At 39.7% G+C, this 24,490-nt stretch overlaps 1 protein-coding gene across 2 annotated transcripts in view; it reads left to right on the forward strand.

Annotated features, from left to right (window-relative positions):
• Positions 1-24,490, forward strand: part of TTC27 (tetratricopeptide repeat domain 27) — a 174,353-nt gene that overhangs the window by 134,883 nt on the left and 14,980 nt on the right. For both annotated transcript variants that reach the window (XM_032352961.1, XM_032352960.1), the window contains exons 15-16: positions 2,513-2,565; positions 7,424-7,589. In XM_032352961.1, coding sequence (XP_032208852.1) covers positions 2,513-2,565; positions 7,424-7,589 — 219 coding nt within the window. The remainder of the gene's footprint in view (positions 1-2,512; positions 2,566-7,423; positions 7,590-24,490) is intronic.

Here is a 24,490-nt window from a genome sequence, read left to right on the forward strand (position 1 = left end):
GTGGGCATACAGTTTCAGTTCTACAAGACGAGTAAGTTCTAGAGATTCGCTGTACAACATGGAGCCTGTGGTTAACAGTACTGTGTTGTATACTTAAAATTTTGTAGAGAGAGTAGATCTCATGTTAAATGTTCTTCTCTCAAAAAAAAAAAAAAAGATAAAAGAAGGCAAAAATTTCCAATTTTCTATTATTTTATGTTAAAATGAAAGAACAGCAGTTCCTTTTGTGTTGGAAGAAAGTATACCTTTGACAGAAGGTCACACCTTAAGGTAAATGATTTATAAATCTAGAAATAAGTTTCTTTTTATAATAGCTAAGTTATTCATGGGAATAATTTTGATACAACAGTTTTTTAGGCAAAATTATACTTACCTGAGGTATATAGCAAAATATCACATCTATTTTGTCATTCAGTAACATGTGCTGCCTATGTTAATTGCATTCCTAGAAAGTTCTTTTCATTTACAGTCTTTTAATATTTAATAGTTTTACTGAGATGATAAATAATTCACATCCCATATAGTTCCTCCATTTAAAGGAGGATTTCTTAATATATTCAGAATTGTGCAACCATTGCCACAATCAATTTCAGAACATTTCATTTTCATAAAAAGAACCCCCTGTACTCATTAGCAGTCACTCCTTTCTTCCAAACACTTTCCACTTCCCACCCTCTGCCTCCCGCCCCAGGCAACCACTAAAGTACATGCGATCTCTAGATTTGCCTATCCTGGACGTTTCCTATAAATGGAATCACACGCTCTGCGGTCTTTCGTGGCTTCTTTCACTTTGTTCTGTGTTTTCACAGTTCATCCATGCTGTTGCTTGTATCAGTAGTTCTTTCCTTTTTGTGGTCAAATAATATTCTTTTATGTGGGTATATCACACATTACCTGTTTGATCATCAGTTGATGGACATTTCGATTGTTTTTACTTTTTAGCTATGATAAATTAGGTTGCTATGAACAGTCATTTAAAAGTTTTTAGGTGGACATACGTTTCTGTTTTTCTTAGATATGTACCTCCTAGTAGAGTTCCTGGGTGTGTTAGCTCTGTGTTCAGAATTCTGAGAAACTGCCAGACTGTTTTATGAATCACCATTTTACATACCCACCAGCAGATGTGCGGGGTCCCAGTTTCTCGGGATCTTTACCAGCACTTGCTGTTACCTGTCTTGTTGATTCAAGTCATCCAAGGAAGCGGCATCTCGTAGTGGTTTCATTTTTCCATCGCCCTGACGGCTAGCAATGTTGAGCATCTTTCTATGTGTTTATTGGCCATTTGTGCCCACTTTTTAGATTGGGTTAGTTGTTTTTATGTTGAGTCATAGGAGGTTTTTTATACATCCTGGATGGAAGTCCTCATTATTGGATATATGATTGGTTGGACTGATTGGTTGGACTGGTTGGTTGGAAATTAAAGAGCTCCTAACATTGTGTGTCCTTCAGAATTTCCATTTCAGCTCATGGCTCTTTGGTAGTTGCCCTCTGCCTGGCCTCAAGTTTTACCTGGCACATATATAGCTTAATATTCAGCCAAGGACTAAAGGAGAAAATTATTGATGTTTCTGGAGCTTATTCTCTGCACGGATCTCACTTCCCTGTTTTTTGCCCAGCAAGTTCTGGCGAGCTTTTGAGTCCTGAACTCTGGTCTCTTTCTTAATCCCAGCAAGACTTGCTGTGCTTCTTTTGGTTTCTGCCTCTCTGTACTGAGCCTTGAAAGTGCCTCTAGATGGAGGTATAGGTTGATTGTTGAGATATCTCTCAGTTTACCATCTCTCAAGGGTCATAGCCCCATGCTGCTTGTTGTGTGACTTTTCAAAAACTATTCCCTAAATTTTGTCCAGCTTGTAGCTTTTTATGGTAATAAGCCTAGTCTGATACTAGCTGTGCAATGTCTGCAAGTAGACATTAATTTTTAAATCACACATATGAACTTGAAAACTATATACTCTATATTTTATAAAGAGCTGAACAGAGAGGAACAAACATAATTCATATCATTCAACATTTATGTAATGACTTTATTTTTGTCATGGCACAGAGGAATAGGTAGAGAAGTACGTTTGATTGATGAAATACTTAGAAATAACACTGGAGAACACATACTTCTTTCTTCTCCTATCTGATGAAGGATGATGGTAAAATAGCAAAGGCTTTTAAGATATGATAAATAATATTCTGCATCACCTTGAATTTGTAATAAATCTATATACTGTGTAAATTATATTGCAGATTATCCTGTTACTTTGGAAATTTAAATTTGGAAATCTTAGCTAAATTCCAACTGAGTGCTATAATAGTTATGTCAGTTTGTTGAGTACTTTTGTTTTAAATTATAAAGTTAAGTTTAATTTATTTCATTTTCTCATATACCTTAAACATACCTTATGAAAATTGTGATTGTAAAGAGCACCTCTTGGACTAGAAAAATATGTTATACTTTGGGTTGTAGGAACTATGCTATTACCTAAAGGAGACTAGCCTATAACTGAGTTCTCTATCATTTCAGAATGCTGAAGCTTGGAACAATTTATCAACTTCCTATATCCGACTAAAACAAAAGTAAGTACATCAAACAAATATGAAGAACTCAGTTTCCAAAATGAACAAGATTTTTTTCCACTGAACTTAGTGCCTTTACTCCTTTCCCCCAGGCCCATCCATACCTTTGAATTATAATGACTTACTATAGCCATTTGAATTCTCAATGTAGTTTATTTTTCTAAAGCATTTACTGTGTAATAAAATAAGAAATATTATTTGGAATCCTATTTGATACTGACGTTTTGCATCCTTAATTCCATTACACGACAGGAGGATGTATACCTGTCGTTGGTCAACTCAGTTGGTGGATTCTTCCTGATTGCTTGCTGCGTATTAGGTATTACTGAGAAATACAAATGTGAACCAGTGTCTTCAGGAATTATAGATTTAAAAAGTAAAATATCAGGCTGTGTTATTTTAGAAGTCGTGCATGGTAAATATCAAGTGGGAAATAGAAGGAGAGCTATAATAACCGTACGTGATATTTGTAGAACCCTCGATCTATGCCAGACACTATGTGTGGGTCTCAGAAGAGAGAAGGATTACGGTCCTGGTTCCGGAACTCCTCTGAGAGAATGCAGGACTCAAGCTAAAATTTGAAGAAGGGGTAGATGGGACAGAGGGAAGCCTCTCAGGCAAAGGGAAATGTGATCGCATGCAGAGCGAGTAACCTACACCAGCTGTGGATTATAGTGAGGTCTGCAGAGACAGAGAAGATTGGAGTCAAATTGCAGTGTGTTCTGATGATCTGACTAACAAGCTGAGATCGTCCCGTTGGCAGTAAGATGCCAGAGCTTTCCATGGGGGCAGTTTCATGAAGAAAGAAGCATTTGGGGAAGATTTATCTGGTGGCAGTGTGAGACAGACTGGAGAGGAAACTGGAGGCTGGAAACCCAGTCAGGAGACAGCTGCTGGAACAGTCCAGGCGGGAGATAACTAGTCTGGAAAAAAAGGGGCACATGCCAATTTATAAAGGGGACAACCAACTGGCCTTCTTGACCGGCCATAAAAAGCCAAAGGAAGGGAAGAGACAAGGATTGGTATTGTGAGAGTTTTAGCAAATGAAGGAGAGGATGGATCTGTTTCCATTTTCATCTGGCCTTATTTGCAAACCTAATTTAATTTTTCTTTGTGGATTCACAAGATACTTCTGAAGATATCATTAAATCCACATTACACTGAAATACTTCTGCTGCACTTAGATGACAAGCTACATAAATAAAGTACTGTTTTTTCTACTGCGCTCTTTGGAAAATAGTATTATGTTCCTGATTGCAAGTGATTGTGTTAAAATTCCCTAGGGACCATTTGGTTTAAAGCAAGGGGCAGGGGAAATCCCTGTCATAGTTGTAGAGTGATCTCAGTGGGTTTTTCTGGTAACCCTGATAACTATGTAGTGAAGCTTTTGATACTCTACCTTGTTTTCCAGCCCATTAACCCTAAGAATTCCACTTTCCCTCATAGGGGGTACTGCGCATTGTTCAACTTCTTTTTGGTGCTTTCTTGTCTTCCTGCAACTCCACAAATAGGTTTTTGTGTAAAAGTGGGGTTGTAAGGTCAAAGGTGAATCACCGCTTTATTCTTGCCTTTTTGCTCTTTCCTTTCTTTGCTGCGGTTCCAGACATAGCTCAGTTTTGACTCATGAGATTGTTACATCAGGGGTGAATTATGACCGCTTCTCTCAAAAGAATCCTGTCCATGCCTAAGAGGGACCCTTTAACCATCTTGTCTGTCCCTTTGCTCTCCCGGGGTTCTTCACTAACACGCTCTTTTTGCTATTTCATCTGGTTCCCCAGGCATCGTATCCCTGCCAGTCCTTTGGGAAAATCTTCCATCTTTAACTTTCATAGCACAGTGTCATGACCATTGTGGGCTCAATAAGTGAATCCTGAACTGAAGATCTTTATGAAGAAGCCACACTTGGGAAAAAGGAATTCATAGCAAAAACTTCCAAGGCCAGGAGATTGTGGTCAATGGATGAGAGGACATGTAGGACAAAGGATAGTGCTCGTGCCTACACTGCTACCTGTCAAGTTTTGTTCCAACAGGCCAGCCTCACCCACCCCCATGCAGATGGGAGAACCGCAATCTCGGTCTACGACTGCTGAGCAGTTGTTGTTACGTGGGAGATGGGAGTAGGGAACAGAACTAAGAAAGGGAAAAAGATACACCACACACACACTCTCTCTCTCTCTCTCTCCCCCCAAACAATTCAAGGCTAAATTTGAAGAAGAGTTACAGCAAGGGTACCTTCATTTTTAACTCTAAAAGATGGTGGGCCAAGGGATAAATGAATCAGTAGGTTCGATAACCACTTTAGGTAAATTGTTTAATGTAGAGAATAAAAAAATTAAACTGCAGTGAATTGGCTGCTAATGAGAAGACAAAAAGGACTTGACTATAAGGACATTATTGTAATTGGTACCATAGTTATATTAGAAATCGATTAAATGCTTCATGGAGTGATTCTCAGAGCAATGGCCTGGGATGGCCAGAAGAATCTCCATTATCCCCTCCAAAATTTGCCTTAAAGTCATGGAGGAGGAGATGCCTTGATGAAACACTGTGGGGCTCAGCAAGGAAAACAGAGGTGGAGCTGGTAGTCCTAAATTAACAAACTCAAAATGGCTTTGGAAAAGGAGATTGACAGCATACATTTGAAGAAGGTTACTGTAATTGTCCAGTGAAATATTCATGTTCCATAAAGGAATTATAATCTCGTCCGGACAGGGGAGTAAATCATTAAGCATCTTTTTGTTTGCTGAGATGTTAAACTTCTAGACAAGGTGACATGAAGTTCTGTTGATTCCCTTGTTGGTATCAAGTTTTAATAGTCTTTTTCTCTTTTCTGAAGTGGCTTGTATAAGAATTCCTTGATGGTTTGGTATTCCTCTTCTGTAAAATTGCCTACCTTTGTTTTAATTTTAATTGATTTATTTGGCTTTCTGTTTCTTTAGCTCATTTGTATAATTTGTTCATAGCATTTGCTTATTTTTAAAAATATTTAAATTATTTAATTTAAATTAAGTTTAATTAAATTTAAATTTAATTATTTAAATTACTAATCTTATTTGTGCCATTTTCTTTTATTCTAAATGGAATTTAGTTACACATTTGTCTCATTTTTTTCCTAAGAGCCAGCTTTTGGTTTTGTTAATCATTTCTATTCTTTCATTATATTTAATTTATTATTTTCTTCTTTCTTAAGTTTGGTTTTTTCTATAATGTTAAGTTGAATGTTTTTACTAATTTATTGTCATTTTTTTGTAATAAATGCACTTAAGATCACAAATTTCCCTCTAAAAATACTGCTTTAGTTATGTCCTGCAGTTGGTGATATATAGTATTTTCAAAGTTCTAAATATTTTTTATTTTCTAATATGAGTCTCTTTGTTTCCTCACTGTGGTTTCCTTTTCTTTTCTTTCTTTTTTTCTTTCTTTCTTTTTTTTTTAGGAGTGCATCTTTAAGTTTTCAGGCATATATATACTTTAGCTATTTACTGTTGATTTCTTATTTAATTTTGGAGACTATGGTCAGTTATACTTTTTTTCCACAAACAACTAGTAAATTTTGTTCTCAATAATTTGTTAAATATAATGACATATTTCATCAATTTCTGTTCTCACTATTGATCATTTATTGTATCCCTTTCTTTCTGTCTGAATTCCCTTTTATTTTTGCAAGAGAGGGTACTTCAGTAGTTCTTTTAAGTTAGGGGGAGTAGATGATAAACTTAGTCCTTGTACATCTGAAAGTGTTTGACTTCTCATTTACTCGAGTAGTAAGTTTGGCTAGTTATAAAATTTTAGGCTTGACAATTATTTTCATGCAGTGCTTTACATGTACTAGTCTGTTGTTTTCTACATCTTTTGTTGCTAATGAAATATCTGCCATTCTCATTGTCATTCTTTTGTAGGTTTTAGGATTATCTTTATGTTTTGCAATTTCATACAATATACCTAGGTGTTGTTTGTTTTTATTTATAAAATTTTGTACAAAAATATACATTTGATCATAGAATTTCCATCTTTGTTCAGTTGTGGGAAATGCTAAGCTCTATCTTTTCAAATACCTTGTCCTGACATTTTCTGTATCTATTTATGATGGCATATCTATCAAATGTATGTTTAAGCCTTACCTCTCATACTTTCCTCTTTTTATTGCTCTTTTATTTTATTTCTTTTAAAAGATTTTATTTATTTATTTGACAGAAAGAGGTGACAAGTAAGCAGAGAGGCAGGCAGAGAGAGGAGGAAGCAGGCTCCCCACTGAGCAGAGAGCCTGACGTGGGGCTCGATCCCAGGACCCTGGGATCATGACCTGAGCTGAAGGCAGAGGCTTTAACCCACTGAGCCACCCAGGCACCCCTCTTTTATTTTTTAATCTGCATTCCTTGTGGATTTCTCACTATTGCTTTCTAGTTCATCAGTTTTCTCCTTGTGTGCAGTCTAGTGTTCTGTCACCTATTGAGGTTTTGTTTGTTTCAAATGTCTCTTTCAATTCCAAAATTTCCAACTGGTTTTTATTTACATCTCCCTGTCCTTGTTTCATTTCTACCTGTTTATGTTTTGCAATTTCTTGCTCCTTTAAAATTTTTATTTTATTTATTTTTAATTTAAATTCAATTAACGTATAGTGTATTATTAGCTTCAGAGGCAGTGATTCATTGGTCCTGTATGAGCTCCTTTAAATTTTTAAAAAAAATTTTAGGGAAATTTGAGGTGGTTTGGGGTTGTTTGGGTCTCAAATTCTGTTTATTAACATGAATGACTAAGGACTGGCAGGAAGTTCACATTAGCATCTTATGCCTGAAGCTGTGGTTTCTTTAGCTATGATTATTCATTATCATTCTCTTTAAAATCTGACCTTCAACAGAGAAAAAGCTTTTAGAACTTTGCAAGAAGCTCTCAAGTGCAACTATGAACACTGGCAGATCTGGGAAAACTACATTCTCACTAGCACTGATGTTGGGGAATTTTCAGAAGCCATTAAAGCTTATCACCGGCTCTTGGACTTACGAGACAAATACAAAGACGTTCAGGTAAAATATTCATATTTTGTTTTTTCAACTTGTGATTGATGTTCGTGCTTGATTATATGATTGTGATATTGACTAAATATGTATTTGGCTTTGATTGTGGTTTCTGGCACAGGGCTCCAAAAACCTTTGGAATTTCCTAAGCAAAGACAGCCGTAAAAGTGTCTTGAGTTGTGTTAATGAGGTGACTTTTGGAAAGCACTAAGGATGGGGATGGTTGCCAGGGTATCAACCATGTGATTAGAGGGTTGGAACTCTCATTCCCATAACCTCCACTCCTCTCCCCCCATTACCTCCTGGGAAGGGAGTAGGTGTGGAAATTGAACTCTGTCACCAATGGCAGTGACTTAATCAATCATGTCTGTGTAACTGAGCTTCCAAAAAACCCCAACAGGATAGGGTTCGAAGAGCTTCTGGGTTGGAGAACACGTGGAGGTGCCAGGAGAATGGTGCACCCCAAGAGAGCATGCAAGCATCATGCCCTTTCCCACATACTTTGCCTTATGCACTTCTACCGTCTGGCTGTACCTAAGTTACATCTTTTCATAATAAACCGGTAATCTAGTAAGTCAAATGTTTCTTAGAGTTCTGTGAACTTACTGCTCTAGCAAATTAATCAAATCCAAAGGGTGGGGTTTGGAACCTCCAGTCTTGGGGCTGGCATGTGGAGTGGGGAGGTGGAGCAATTGGCAGTCTTACAGGACTGAGACCTCCATCTGTGGGATCTGATGCTCTCTCTGGGGAAATAGTGTCAGAATTGAGTTGGTAGTGTGGGGGAACCCCCCAACCCTGCACGCTTCTGTGTCCCGTCAGAATCGGTGACCAGAATCATCTGAGTGATACAAATTGTTTCCTTGACTATACATAGGAAAATTTTGTTAAACACATGTGATATATAAAATGAGCATTTTTCTCCTCTAGTTGAATATTCTTCTTTACATATTCTGACATTCCAATGTCAAATATGTCTGTGCAGTCATAGACTGAATGTTATTGTGACTTAGTTAAGAATATTTGATATGTGGTTTCTGTACATACAGTCAGCTTGCAGAAATGAAATAGAATGATGTTTGTTGTGATTTATTGCTTTGGTTATCTCAATGGAATAGCTGGAATAAGCCCCATGCTCATTTATTCACTCATTGAACAAGCATTTATTATATACTTTCAGATGTTTTGAACAATCCAGAAATGAAGACTAACGTTTTCTTTGCAGTGTTTAGTGAAATGGTCCTCTTGGTGAGATGAAGTCAGAATGGTTAAGTCTAACACTGTACAAAAAAGTATTAGATCCTTTCAGAAAACACAGGAGACTTGAAGCCATTGTGTTTGTCATCTTGTGGTTGAAGATTGTACACAGACAAGGCTGTGTAGACGCCTCGGGGTTACAAAGTCAGGGGGCTTGAAAATACAGTACTTTATTTGCATTAATCAGCACATGCTATTTAAAATGATGACGTTGGGGGCACCTGGGTGACTCTGTCGTTAAGCGTCTGCCTTCAGCTCAGGTCATGATCCCAGGGTCCTAGGATTGAGCCCCACATTGGACTCTCTGCTCAGCAGGAAGCCTGCTTCTCCCTCTCCCACTCCACCTGCTTGTGTTCCCTCTCTTGCTGCCTTTCTCTCTGTGTCAGATAAATAAATAAAAATCTTTTAAAAAAATAAAATGATGAAGTTGAAATTATGAAAAAGCAAAAATAACATCTGACATATGACAATACCTTACTATTTCTACATAGTATTGTCTGTACTCCAGCTGTTTCAAAATTTACCTTATTTGGGCCCTGCCCTATAGCCCCAGTCCTCGACCTAGATGCATGGTCTTGCAAGCTCAGTTGTATGACTGGCCATGTTACTTCAAGGCTCAGCTTCTGGGACATTCACTTGAAAGATCTTTGGCTTCGAGTAGAAAGATGTACCTACTTCCAGGACATATGTTGACCCCTTTGAATCAGCTCTCTTTTTCTTTTACCCTTCTGTCCTTTCTAAATATTGTATATTGACCTTCTATTATAGAAAGAAGGGACTTGAATTCTATAGCATAAAGATCAATTAAAACATGAATGGAGGCAGAGCTGAATTTTACATCTGAGAGAAGCTCGGAGCCCTGGCAGATCTATTTGCATGGTTTCCTGCCAGTCCTGTAAAGAGAGCTAAAATTCTCGGTGGAGGCAGTTCTTTCTCTTCTACACTTAGCCTGTAGACAAAGGGTACAGATGAGGCTCTGAACAGATCTTGGTATGTTACCAAACCACTGAGGATGGGGCAGAGATCCCAAAGTGCTCATCTCCTATTTACTTCAACTGTAATTTTAAAAATGATCCTTCTTTACTAGAAAGCATTCTGAAGCCTGTTCCTAAAGTCTCAGAGAGAATGTAAATAGTTTATATTGGGAGTTTATTCCATTTTATACTTGAAATAAATTCTGGGTTCTTTTTCTTTCACATTTTACAATTGTGCACAAAACATTCAAGTCCGGCACTCCTCATTTAGACACCACCACTGGCTCAACCCCAGCACTCTTTAGAATTATAAACCATCAGAGCAGGAAGGGAACCTAAAGGAGTCCTGTAGGCTCGGCCGAATAAACCACGCACACATCAGAAAGGGGTGTGAAGTTCTGGAAGGGTTGATACTCCCAAGTTGTCGCCCTGCCGGTGTTGCTGCTGGGGATGTCATGTCTGCCTGAGGTGTCTGAGAACTGACTCCTTGGTCAGTCTCATCCCATTAATCTTCTCTCATGTGTTCCTGGTCTCTAACTGATCTGGTTTTCTTTCTGTTGCTGGTGGAATTCCCCCCCGAATCCATATTTTAACTCACAGCAATCCTTCAGATCTCCGAAGGATTAGTAATAATTGACTTACCAGACTAGCTTTTTGGATTTTACTGAGAAAATACTGATCATCCTTCTATGCTTGGCACTCTTGGAGTTGGTTTTATATAAGGAACCCAACAGAAGAGGTTTAGGCCCCTCTTCTGTGAGAGATGGACTTGAGTGGTTATGGTACATGAGCACGAAGCATGTGGGGGCGGGGTCTTTTCTGTTTTTATCTCTCACTTATTCTCCTGTGCTTTTCAAGGCACATAAAGCAGGTCAAGGTGGGGCATGGTAGAGTCGTAATAACTAACACGTATTGAGGGCTGGCTGTGTGCCAGACACTATTCTAAGCACTTGATGTGTATTAACTAATTTCTCATCATGGCTTTATGGGATAGATTTGGACATTCATAGGTATGTTGGACTCTGGAACATATGTATGTATCTTCCTGCTTTGTTTTAAGGAAGCTAATGCTATCAAAATAACTGTTCAAAGATTGTTCTGAAAGCTGTTACTTCCACATCATAAAGAATTATAAAGTCATCAAGATATTGCTGATTTCAGTTGACTTCCATGTATCAAATATGCCATGCCATCTAGCTATGTTGGACCCAAGAGGACTCGATTCCAAAAGAAAGGCAAGACAAAATGAAACATTTGCTTTACTGAAGATGGTTTAGAGTAAAATAGGTTTAGCCTTGATCATTCCAGTCTCTTGTAATTAAGTTAGCTGGAAATGTATTGACCATCTTCAGTTGTTCTTCTGTCTCTCCCACCATTCCCAGCTTAGGAATCTCCTTCTCTCTCAGGATGGAAATAAATTCTTACACATGTCTAGAATAATACTGGTACATTTGAGTATCTGTAACTGTACTGGGAGAGAAGTGATATTTAGAATAATATATTGGTATTCACAGTGACAGATACCAAGGAGAAAACTCTGGCAAAAATAACCTGTGTTTGATTCTGAAGATGAAACTTTCAGTTGTTGATTTTGCATGTTGTATACTGAAACTAATTCATTGGAATTGTAAGAACACATGCTTAGAAATCCTTCAGTAGGCTTGCCTGAAAAATAATGAAGAGACTCACACAATAGTGTATTCTGTGGAATTCTGGGCAGTTCTCAGTCAATACAAATCATTTTGAAGTAAAAGTGTTTTTTCTTAAGTTTTTAATGAAGACCTAAAGAGGACGCAAAGCTTATTTAATGTAAAGAATGATTCTATAACAAAGGATTACTTTTTTTCTTTCCATTTATCCAACCTTAGTTCTGAATGCATAGAGATGCATTTTGAGCATTTTTCAGAAAAGGGGAAAAAAAGTCTTAAGAGAAACCCCACTCTACCCCCTGCAAACTTCTTGTAACACATATTGAGATATTTTGATGGAACTTTTATCTTAGATTTTTCAAACATATTTTGGTGTTCATGGAGCTTTTCACTCCTTCAAGCAAATCTAATCATGAGTAATTTTTACCCATGGAAAAAAATCACATTCTGATTTCCATTTAAAATTCTAATCCTGAACTAAAGTGACAATTTTTTGGTTTTCTAAAGAAAATCATTAGGATTTAGTTTAAATTTATGGCCAGCTAAGCGACAAGTGTTGGCCAGGATTCAGAGAAAGAGGAAGCCTCGTGTGCTGTTGGTAGGAATGCAAACTGGTGCAGCTACTCTGGGAAGCAGTATGGAGATTCCTCGAAAAGTTAAAAATATTACTGCCCTGTGATTCAGTATTTGCACTACTGGGTATTTATCCTAAGAATACAAAAACACTGATTCAAAGGGATAGATATAACAATGTTTATGGTAGCAGTATTTTCAATAGCCAAATTAGGGAAGCAACTCAAGTGCTCATCGATAGACGAATGGATAAAGAAGATGTATTTGTGTACACCCACACGCACACGTGCACATGCGCGCGCGCACACACACAATGGAATACTATGCAGTCATAAAAAAGAATGAACTCTTTCCATTTGCAAAAACATGGATGGATTCTAGAAAGTGTAATGCTGAGTGAAATAAGACAGTGAAAGACAAATACCATATCATTTCACTCACATGCGGAATTTAGGACGCAAAAAAAAAAAATGAACAAAGGGAAAAAAGGAGACAAACTAAAAAACAGACTCTTTTTTTTTTTTTTTTACAATCAACCAGAACAAGAATTTATTAATAAGTAAAATTTATATCCTCAGAAATGAGTGCATAACATATCTTTTTAAAATAATCAGTGAAAGGTCTTGGAGTTCAGCATATTGATTTTTAAAATAGAAATGTGTAGATGAACTGACTAGGAGAATGGAGAACACCGAAGACAGCATCACGAAGTAGAAGATGAAATTGATGACCTGTCATAGAACGCAGCCCTGGGGAATCTACTGATATTCCTTAAAGACAATTTTGTTCTTTGCCTTTTCTACCTGTTGAAAAAACAGACTCTTAACTACAGAGAACAAACGGATAGTCACCAGAGGGGAAGGGTAAAATAGAGGAAGGGGATTACCGTGATGAGCACTGTAATATGTGGAGCCGTTGAACCCCTATAATGTGCACCTGAGACTGGGTAACGCTGTGCCTTAACTGCACTGGAAGGAAAAGAAGTTTTAAACAATTTCTAGCCAGCTAGTATTTTAATCTAGTTTTCCTCTCACTCTTCCTTTGTTCCCCAAATTCAGAATATGAAACATTCCTCCTTTTCTACAGCACTATTTCATCTGCACATGAATATTTCAGTGAGTTTGAAATTAGTTTGTATAAGACTTAAGTGGTTTTAGAAACAAGGGCAGCTTTGGGGTTCTTGAGACTTCCTTCTTGTACCCTGTTTTTGACACACAGGATTCCCAGGAACTTTCTGTTATGAGAAATATTGCTTGTAAACAGAGCTCTTGGAATGGTACTTTTGAAGATGTCTTAAGGCTCTTAGCTTACTGTTTACATTTGGATTTGGAGAAATATTACTGAGAACATAACGTCCAGATAACCAGCAACTAGCTCAGGCCAAATTATCATCTGGAGCACCCTGTAATGGAGAAATAGTCACAGTGAGATAATGTGGCAGGACCTGTTAATGCTTTCCTTACAATTGTCTTAGAATGCTGATTGCAGTGTTTAGTGTCTGGCAGGTGTGGGGAGAATCGCTCTGTAGTGATGTCATCATCATGGAAGGACAGACTTAAAGGCTATTGATGGACTTGGTCGTATTTAGCTTCATGGAATATTTCTGTCTGTCATCATGCTTTATTACAATTAGTCAGTATGGACTAAGACAACTGATAGGTGGTCTGGAACATTTTTACCTTGGCTTAAAAAGTTTTACTTCATTTGACGCTACAAGTTTAGCAAAGGGTGTTTTTCAAAAAAACTCTGATATTCTTTATCTTTGACACTACCGGACCTCATTCTATTTTAGTTTGCTTAAAAAAATGTATTTATGTATAGTTCTTTATAAATGTGGCTATTGTCATTTTAATTGTTTCTGTTATGTGTGTGTACATGTGTAAATTTATAATCCTTTTAATACAGATGTAGGAAGTTAGCTACAAATTATTCTGTATTTTTCAGTATTTGTAATAAAAGGAGTACTATATCACTTTCTCCTTTTTCTGTGTCCTAATTTTGATTAGTGCATAGCCTACTAAAACTTAGGAATGCTTGGGGCACCTGGGTGGCTCAGTGGGTTGGGCCACTGCCTTCGGCTCCGGTCATGATCTCAGGGTCCTGCATCGGGCTCTCTGCTCAGCAGGGGGCCTGCTTCCCTTCCTCTCTCTCTGCCTGCCTCTCTGCCTACTTGTGATCTCTGTCAAATAAATAAACAAAATATTTAAAATAAAAAAACAACTTAGGAATGCTTTTTGTCCTAATACATATTTATGTTTATGTCTAAGCTATATATATTTTAGTTACAATAAAATAAAATTTCATATTCCTTCATAATTAGTCTCTGTTCAGTTTTCCAGGTACTTACTATTGTGAATAATGCCATGAGTATCCTTATAGATAAATCCTTGTGTATAGCCATGCTTTTTTCCTCAGGGTAAATTCTAATGTTGATTTGTTAGTTTTTTTTCTTTTTTCTTTTTCTCCTTCTCCCTGACCCCCCTTCTTTGATGACTGGGGTGATCATTTCAGGGAAAGAATTTAAGTATTGCAGTATTATACCCCATTTGCTATTTATAAATGGAAGAGGAATTGAAGGGGATTAACATATATTAAGTGCTTGTTATGTTTCTGGCACTTACCATGGGTTATCTTTTATAGGGCATTCAGTATTTTCAGGTGGATACTAAATATTTCTCATTTTACAGTGGATGAATGTGACACATAAGGAGGTTACATAATTTGACCAGCCATGTCAAATTATATGGTCATAGTAGGAACCAAAGACAGGAATCACATCTAGGTATGCCTGTTTTTCTCCTTTGTATCATGTCTTAAAGTCTATGGGAAGATTTATGTTAAAAAAAAAAACCATTTCTACATTATATAAGTGAGTATGTGAACTATATATGACAAAGTTTTTAAAAATTGGGGCATGGGAGGTACCTGGGTGGCTCAGTCGCTAAAAAATTGGGGCATAATTTACGTGTATTAAAATGTATAGATCTAGAGTGTTAGTTGATGTGTTTGGATCATTCTGTGTTCTTATATAGCCAATACCCAAAACAAATTAAGTACATTTTCATCACCACAGAAAGTCCTCTTTGGCCCCTTTCCAGTCCATTGTACCACCACTCTTTACCCCCCAGGCCAGGCTACTGCTTTCTGATTTCAGCACCATCATTATCGTTTGGTTTTTCTTAAATGTCATATACGGAGAATCATATACGGAGTGTTCTTTTATATTGATGTTGTTCTTTGTGTGAATTTCTCTTTGGTGTTTTCTTCGGGAAGTGGGGGAGGTGGTGTTGACGGGCACTGGGGCAGCCTGCCAACCAGACTGCGGTCCTGCAGCGAGTGGCGGCTAGCTGTTGCCTGGAAGAAAAGAGGGGATGGCATGGATAGATCTTACACAAATTATATCCATACAGTCAGTATTATTTCCATCTCTTCTGCTGAGGTATCTGCAGCTTAGCACGGTGAACTAGTAAGTCTCATGCTTCAGAGCGAGCAAGTGGTCGTAAAGCCAGGACTTGAAGCCCAAAGTCTGGTCTTTTTAACCTAAAAGCCTGGGCATGCCTTTCCCACAGTCAAAGACATTTCTTTTGTTTTTTCCCTGAAGACATGAAAAAGCAAATATTAAACTGCCTACCTCACTGTGATAACCAAGGTTTGGGGAAGCCAAGGGTCGGGGTTATCAGGCCAGGAAACAGAGCAAATCCTGTGAAGCGCTCCAAGTGGAGTAGGGAGGTAGCCAAGCCGGGAGGCGGAAAATGGCTTCACTCCTGGCCTGGAGCCCTCCTGGAAGTTTCTGCGACCGGCCTTCAGGCAATCCCATTCCTTCCGGCTTTGAAGACCTCCAGAATGCAAAGGGCCAACACCTTGTGCTTTCGGCCAATATTTTGGTGAGACTTGGCCAAGGATTCCAAGGTTAGCCTTGGGGAAGGGGGTAGTTCGGGCTTTCTCTTTGTGGGGATTTCTCAGCATGTACGTTGGAATCACTGTTCGTCCATGTGAGGAAACAAGAACTCTCCTCAGGGTCTGGAGGTGGCTCCCCACAGTCATTCTCTGCTGCCGCATCCCCGAGGCACAGTCTGGGACAGAGGGGAGAGAGAGGCTCAGGATAGAGAATAAAGTTCTGGCTCACCTAAATGAATGAGAGATGGGAGTGAGGGATTAAGAAGTCATTGCAGGGCATCCGGGGCTTGGGGTTGGTTTGGGGACGATGTGAGGAGCTTTAGGGCTGTTTATAGCGATGAGAATGAAATCCCTCTAAGCCTCCAGGCTTAAAAAATATACTTAGATTATTTTATGATACGTCAAATGAATTCCAAATGGACTAACTCTATGCAAACGCTTTATTCATCTCATAAAAAAATCGGGAATAGAAATGGATACTTCCCAAATTTTCTGCACTTTAAAGCAATAAAAGAAAACTTGAAAGAATTTTTATGACCACATTTAAAAAGTATGTGATGGAATATTTGTAACAAATAAGAAAGATTAAAAGCTAATAATACTCTTATTATATAAAGAGCTATTATCTGCTACAGGAATGAAATGTGACAGAACAGTGGATTCAGAAACAGACTCAAGTAAGTTATGAGAATGTGGTCCATGATAAAGATGACATTTTAAGTCTGTGGGATAAAAATAGAATATTCAATATGTATTGGGGTGGTTGGCCAAGCATCTGGAATAAAAAACTAAATCTCTGCCTCACTGCTTACACTAAACTAAATTCAGTTGCACCAGATACTGAAATTGGAGTGCCCTGAGAACGAGGATGACATTGTAGATACGAGCAGAGATTCTGGGGGTAGACAGTCCGGGCTTGCAGCCCACCTCCGCCCACCTGCAACCCTATGGCCTGGGGGAACTTAATCGTTTTATGCCTCACTTTTGTAAGATGGGGATGAAAATAGTGCCTGCCTCCCAAGGACTGTTGTGAGGAGTAAAGGAGTTGATCTGTGGAAAGGGCTTGGAACAGTGCTTGGCACATACAGGTGTTCTGAGTGCGGCCGCTTTCATCTTCATCATCATCATCACCGTCACCAAAAAAGTTAAAACCATAAAAGCACTGAAAGAAAAGAAAGTATGGCAAATATTTTTTATAAGCTTGGGGTTGGAGAAACCATTTTTAATCGTGACACAAAAGCCATACCCCAGGGAAGAAAAGTTTGAGAGATTTGATATTTGAAACTTCACATGGGGAAAGGATGCCATTGGAGTGGGGTGCCAGAGGTCACCATCCCTAGAAGGGACAGGCTGTGAGGTGACAGCTGTTCATTTGGTGCTTCTTCAACTGAACCTGGAAGATGACTAGGAGAAGCTGGGGAAGTGCCCTGGGGAGAGACTGTTTCAGTGATTCCGGTGTTGTCTGGGTCTTTCTACTCAGCACTTCCGGATTAGTCTCCTGCAGCTGCTCTAACAAGTTACCACACGCATGGTGTTTCCAGACAACAGAAGTGTATTCTCACCATTCAACTCTGGAGCCGAGAAGGCTGAAATCAAGGGGTTGGCGAGGCCGTGCTCCCTCTGAAGGCTGTGGGGAACAGTCTTTCCTTGCTTCCTCTGGGTGCTGGTGGCTCCTGGCACTCCTTGGATTGTGGTGGCGTTGCTCTGATCTCTCCCTCTTCCCCTGCTTCTGCACCACCTTCTCCGTGTGTCCTCTCCTCTTCTTAGCAGGATGGTAGTCACTGAATTTAGGACACACCCGAATCTGGTATAACCTCTGTTGCTTGTTTTTTAACCCTGACAACCCCAACCCCTAACCCTGATATAACCTCATCTTAACTAATTATATCCACAAATTATATCTGTTTGAAAGAAGATCGCATTGTCAAGTTCTGTTTAGACATGAATTTGGGGAGGATGCAGATTCACCACAGCTGACCCGCCACAACTGTAGTGCTCCCTTTTCAGGGATAAGCCAGTGCCTGTGAGATTAGCAGGGTTGGTAGATGCCGGGGGTGCACCCAACACCCAGCTTCACCTCACCGGGGGCGGTTGTGGTGGCAGAGGGGACGTGCACGGAGCCACACCACGGCCAGAGATGTCGCCACTCATCATGTGAAGGCCTTGCCATTAGCCAACAACACCAGATGTTTGAACATCTGGAAGTGACGAAGGAGATAGTAAGAATAGGGAGGGAGTGGATAGAAAACTAGTAAAGCTTTTCAGATAGAACTCAGTCATGTGCAATTTTGAGAGAGAAGCCCATGGTGGACAAACTAGGATTTCTCTTTTTTGCTCAAGTCCAGTATGGTTAACATACAGAGTTACATTAGTTTCCGGTGTACAATACAGTGACTCAGCACTTCCGTCCAGCACGCGGCGCTCGTCACAAGTGCCCTCCTTCATTCCCATCACCTGTTTCAGCCATCTCCCTCTGCCACCGCCCTCAGGGGACCATCAGCTTGCTCTCTGTAGTTAAAGAGTCTTGGTTTTTCTGTCTCTCTCTTGCAAAGTAGAATTTCTAAGAAGGATCCACTGTTAGGCTTCAGGAGATTGTGATGTGATGATCAGCAACACTGTGAAAAAGACTTGTGTATGTGGATATGCACATTCTGGAAAGAGGGTTCTGAACTCTCATTAGATTACCACGTGGGTGTCCAGAACCTCAGGAAGTATACACAGACTGAAGAATCATCTTTGGAGTAGACCGTTAAGTAGACCTTATAATCACTGTGGTTTAAAAAAAGACGCCTCTAGAACTTGTGCTACATGACAAGTGGGACAATACTACCGAGTGCGTTTATCTGTTGCTCTAGTCTGTGAATGTCCTCGGTGCCTTCCAAGCGCGCATGAGTAACTTGTGCACAGCCACATCTCCAAGCCGCCACCCCATTTCTCTGCGGCATTTTAGCTGGGGAGGAGAAGCACCTTCCATGGGCTCCACTTGCCCTCCTCCGGGCCTCTTTGGAGTCCAAGCCGATGAGGCTTTCTCTCCCCGTCTGCTGAACTGCACTGTTGGCAAGGTCCCTACTGCCACTTCCAGAGGACACTCGGTAGTCCTCAAGTTCTTCAGCCTATTGGCATTGTTGGACCCCACGGATCTCCCTTCCTCCACAAAATGCTTCTTTCACTTGTCTTCCAGAATTTCGAGCTTCTTACCTTACCAGCTGTGGCTTCCTCATCTCATTGGTGACAGCCAGTGAGACGAGCCCCTTTTGGTGACAGCCCCTCCAGGCTCAGCCCAACCTCTGTTTCCTTCCCCGTATGTGCTGCTACCCCTGAGGTCTCACCGTCACCTTGGTTTTCCTCCTTCTCTTCCCGAGAGTATGTATTAGGGAGACAAGGTAACAAGTTTTCCTCCACACGACCATTTAAATCTTTCTCATGTAGACCATTCATTTTATTTCCTTAGGGCTGCACTTTTCAGATGTCTTCTTTTTTTCTCTGTTGGCTCATGATCCCCCCGGGGGGTTTTGGGTTTCCACTGGTAATACGTGCTGGTGGGAGGGCCTAAGTGGTGCCCTTCCACGTGAGTCTGGACCTTAGGGGAACCTCACCCCTGGGTGCCTTCACCGGCAGGTGGTCTGGCTCCTCAGGAAACCTCCCAGTTCTCTGCCAGGCACTGCTTTCTTCCCGTGCCCGTGTTGCTGGGTAGCCCTCTAACCACCTCCGCAGGTGGAGGGCCCGCCAGGCGGCCGGGGCTCTGCCCAGCTGTGCCCACAGGTCCCCGGCTTGCCCTGGGCTGGCGCTGCGGTGTGGCAGTGTCTCCGTGCTGATGGCACGTGGCGTGTGGAGAGCCCACCTGTGGACATGGGCACCTGGCCCTCCTCCACCCTCCGCTGCCTTCTCCCCCATGCCTTCTCACGTGTTTGCTGCTTCTGCCTCAGGTTCATCCGCTCTCTCCTTTCTCAAGCCATGTATGGTGTTGGGTTCAGAAAGAGGAGCCGGCAGTGGATTAGTGCATCGGCTTGTGGGCTGTATTGTTTCCGTAATGAAGATTAACAGTAAAGCCATTTTCACACTGGAAACCAGTGAGTTCAATACAGATTAAGAAAACATTTAAATAGCTTGAAAAGGAAATAAGTTTAGTCAGCAAACGTTTAGAGGGAGATTTAAGTGCACTAACTAATGAAAGAAATAAAATACAAAAAAATAGCTGCATTTGCCTTTAGTAGAACAAAATGTCAAAGATTTAAAAGATAATGATCTGCTCAGTGCTGGTAATATTCAATGAAATGACACATTTTCATATACTAATGATAGGATCTAATTTGATTTAGCCCTTTTAGAAAGTATCAGAATCACCACCGGAGTGTTAAAATGTTTATTCCTTTGATTCTATACTTCTGTTTCTGGAATTTTTTTTTCTTTTCTTTTCTTTCTTTCTTTTTTTTTTTTTTTTTTAACAATTTTTCTATTTTTTTAAGTAACCTCTACACACACATTGGGGCTTGAACTCACAGCCCTGAGATCACCAATCTCATGCTCCACCGAGTGAGCCAGCCAGGTGCTCCTGTTCTGGAAATCTAACCTAGATACTCAGTGAAGTGTCATTTATCATAGTAATAACATCAGTGGCAGGGCATGGAAGCAGCCTCTTTATCTGACTGCAAGGAAATTGTTAAACAGACTGCAGTCTGTCAACCCAGTGGAATATTTTGAATCTATTAAAATGATCTATTTTAAAGAGTATATGAAAACATGAAAAAATTCCATGACATAATCAGGAAGATAAGACTGTTTACATAGTATTGAAAAATTTGTGCGTAGTAAAAAATTAGAATAAATTCACTGCAGTGTTAGTAGTGCTTGTGTTTGGGAATTTTCTTTTCCCTTTCTATTTTTTATTAGCTCTGATGTCTTGGGGAAGTAACAAAAATAAGTAGAAAAACTACAAAAACCTGTTTGGTTTGGTCTATTCAAGATTTGGCAAAGAAATAATGAAATGATCAAAGTCACTACTATACATATTTCATAAGAGAGGTTTTTCTGGTATAAAAGAATTTATTATTAGAAGGGAAGAAATAACAGGAATAAGGAGCTGTACCTTGTAAATGAACACAATGAATGCTTGAGGCAAGACCCAGGACCTGGACTGTAGGTTCAGATCTAACTGTGCCTTCCCCAGCTGTGTGACCTTGGCCAAGTCACTTGACTCCTCTGTGCTCCAGTGTCTGCATCTGCAGAATGCAGATAATCAGAGCACCTTCCTCACAGGACTGTCAGGAGGATTGTGCCTTCATAGAGGCCCTGGCTCTCGAGCATGCTCACATGCTCTCTTCGTCTCTCTGTCTCTGTCACTGTCTCTGTGTCTCTGTCTCTCTTACATATGTATTTAGAAATGTTATCTACCATTATTGTCTTCTCATCATCTCCATCAAAGCTCAGGAGTCAAATACCACTGGCGTTCAAAACCTTCTCTGTGCCTCACTTGCTGGGGGACCCAGAGAAAGTACAGTTTGCCTTTCTTGTCTGAGTTTATTTGTAAAGTGGGGAGAATGAAATACCTGCCTGCTAGGGTCCCTGTGAGAACCAAATGTGATCAGGTTGGTCGTGGGCTTTGCACAGGGCTTGGCACGTAGTGATGCTCATGGCAGAGGTGGTGGGAGGTATTGAGGGCAGCTACCATGGTGACGGATTCTGTTTTTCTTTAGGTCTCTTTTGTTTTGTTTTTAAAGATTTTATTTATTAAAAAAATTTTTTTTTGTTTATTAATTTTTTAAATTTATTTTCAGCGTAACAGTATTCGTTTTTTTTGCACCACACCCAGGGCTCCATGCAATCCGTGCCCTCTCCAATACCTACCACCTGGTTAAAGATTTTATTTATTTATTTGACAGAGAGGTCACAAGTAGCAGACAGGCAGGCAGAGAGAGAGGGGAAAGCAGGCTCCCCGCTGAGCAGAGAGCCCTATTCGGGGCTCGATCCCAGGACCCTGGGATCATGACTTGAGCCGAAGGCAGAGGCTTTAACCCACTGAGCCACCAAAGCACCCTTTTTAGGTCTCATTTGAACCAAAAGGAAATTTAGGGGCACATGGTGAGTGAGCTAACAATGAGGGTTTTGCTGTCCACTTCTGATGGAGTAAAGGAAGTTGAGGATCAATGATCATCATAATAGTTTATAGGTTTATATTGTGCATTGACTCCTTGATACAACAATTCTGTGATAGAGTAGGCTGAAGACCCGTCCTCATCACTGCTGTTTACCAATGTCATAGTCCCTGCATTTATAGTGGATTTCAGCAACAAATTCTATAGATTTTGGTAATGCAAAGGAATGTGATGCTGATAAACTTTATAGACTGCCCAAGAGGAAATTGTATTACTTGGGGATTCACTTAATCAGAGAAACTCTACTGCAACAGGCTTTTCTCCTTTTAATTACAAATATTTACTTTCTTCCTTTTTTTTTTCTCTAAGTATGTTTTAAAGAAGGGTTTAAGTATGTGTTCAAAGTTACCGTTTTGTAGTCAGTCTGAATAACTAGAATGTGATTTTTCTCACTAGTTAGTGGGAGGAAAATGGGGATATTACTAGTAAATTATTAAATTAATAGTTTTTAAAAAGTTATCCTGTTATCATTCTAAGACCACTTTCTAGGTTTACAAATTAACTCCATTTGTTAATGTATTTTAATCACTCTGTTTATTCCCTTTAGTGTAGATGGCTTTCTTAACTGCAGGAAATAACTTTTAAAATAATGTTTTATTAAAATACAGTCTATGTATAGAAAAGAATACAGATCATAAGTAAACACAAGAATTTGCATGAAGGGAACACACCTGTGTAACCAGCCCCTGGAGTATGAGTGAGGTCACTGCCTTGCCGGCTCTCCCACAGCCCTCACCAGCCCTCTTTTTATCAATAGCCCCTCCCCGCACATGCCAAGGACATTATGTTAAAGTCTAATAAATCAGTAATCATGTTGCCTTCATTTTTTGTTTTATTTTTACCAATTTTTTAATGTTTATTCTTGCCTTCTCTCTATTTTTATTCTGTTTTTAAATTAAATTTTTTTTTAAGATTTTATTTGTTTATTTGACAGAGATCACAAGTAGACAGAGAGGCAGGCAGAGAGAGAGAGAGAGAGAGGGGAGCAGGCTCCCTCTGAGCAGAGAGCCCGATGCGGGGCTCGATCCCAGGACCCTGGGATCATGACCTGAGCCAAAGGCAGCGGCTTAACCCACTGAGCCACCGAGGCGCCCCTAAATTAAATTTTTATTTTATGAAAATAGTACATACATATATACAACTTAAATAGTAGTCAAAGGCTTATAACAAAATACAGCAGTTTCCTTCTCTACCCCTTTCTAGTCCTAAAGATCCTGCTCTCTAAAGGAGTTAGTATATAGTATATAGTGTTTCTTTTGCCATTTGTACATTTCTATATTTCATAATATAAACACTACTACTCTTTATTAACCAAATTTAGGTATTATTGGTTGACTGTTACAGTAATCAAGGACCTAACTGTCTTATATCAACATCTCTGCTCCTTCTCTTTCTTTTTGGTTTTTAAAGGATATATATTTTAATATATTTATTCATTCATTCCTGCATGCATTCATTCATTCGTTTATTTATTTCAGAGAGCACCAGAGCACAGGTGGTGGGGAGGAGCAGAGCGGGAGGGAGAGGGAGAGCGCTGAGCGTGGAGCTCAACCACGTTGGGCTCCATCTCATGACCCTGAAATCAAGACCTGAACCAAAACCAGGAGTCAGATGCTCAACCGACTGAGCTACCCAGGCACCCCAAGTGCTACTTCTCTTTCTTATCTTCCCAGTATATTTACATTAAAGCTTTTGGTTAAATGAATATTCTCTATTAACATTCTATGCCCATACATATAATATTCAAAATGGGGTCTTTTTTAACTTTCTGTCTTTTATGATGCTAATAGTTGTCTTGGTTTTCCTGTTTTTCTCTCTCTTTGTAAGCCTCTTGTCTGAAATCGCAATGTCTCCTGCCTTTCTTCTGGCTTTAACTCTGGATACAGTCACTAATCCTTTGTAATTGCTGAATTCAGTAGCGTCCTCCAGCCCTCAACTTTGTAGCTGTGCTCTTGGTACTTCCTCCTCCCTTGGTTTCCATGACGTCACTTTATCCCGTCTTTCCATGGACTCCTTTTTAGTTTTGTTTATGCATAGACCCCTGTTTAACTTCCTTTAAGTGTAGTGTTCCCTAGGATTCTATCTGTAATCTGATTTTAACCAACAGAATCTCTTTAGGCAATATCTGTCATGGCCAGGAATGACTCCTACTATCTGTTCCTCCTTATAGAACTTTCTTGTAAGCTCATTTAACTGGCCGCTGAACATACAGGTAGGGAGTATGAAGACATCTGTCATTGCTTTCACTCCTGTTCAAGGTCCCACGCTCTTCTTGTGACATCTGCATGTGAATTTTGTAGAGGCTTTGGTATCTACCTGTCTGAAGCTCCCTTCGCCCTACCTGCCCCTGTTCATCTAGTCATGCCACCTCCTTACCCTTTCACCCTTCTGTTCCCTGCACACACCACCAA

The sequence above is a fragment of the Mustela erminea genome, chromosome 7 (assembly GCF_009829155.1).
Source record: "Mustela erminea isolate mMusErm1 chromosome 7, mMusErm1.Pri, whole genome shotgun sequence".
NCBI classification, from domain to species: domain Eukaryota; kingdom Metazoa; phylum Chordata; class Mammalia; order Carnivora; family Mustelidae; genus Mustela; species Mustela erminea.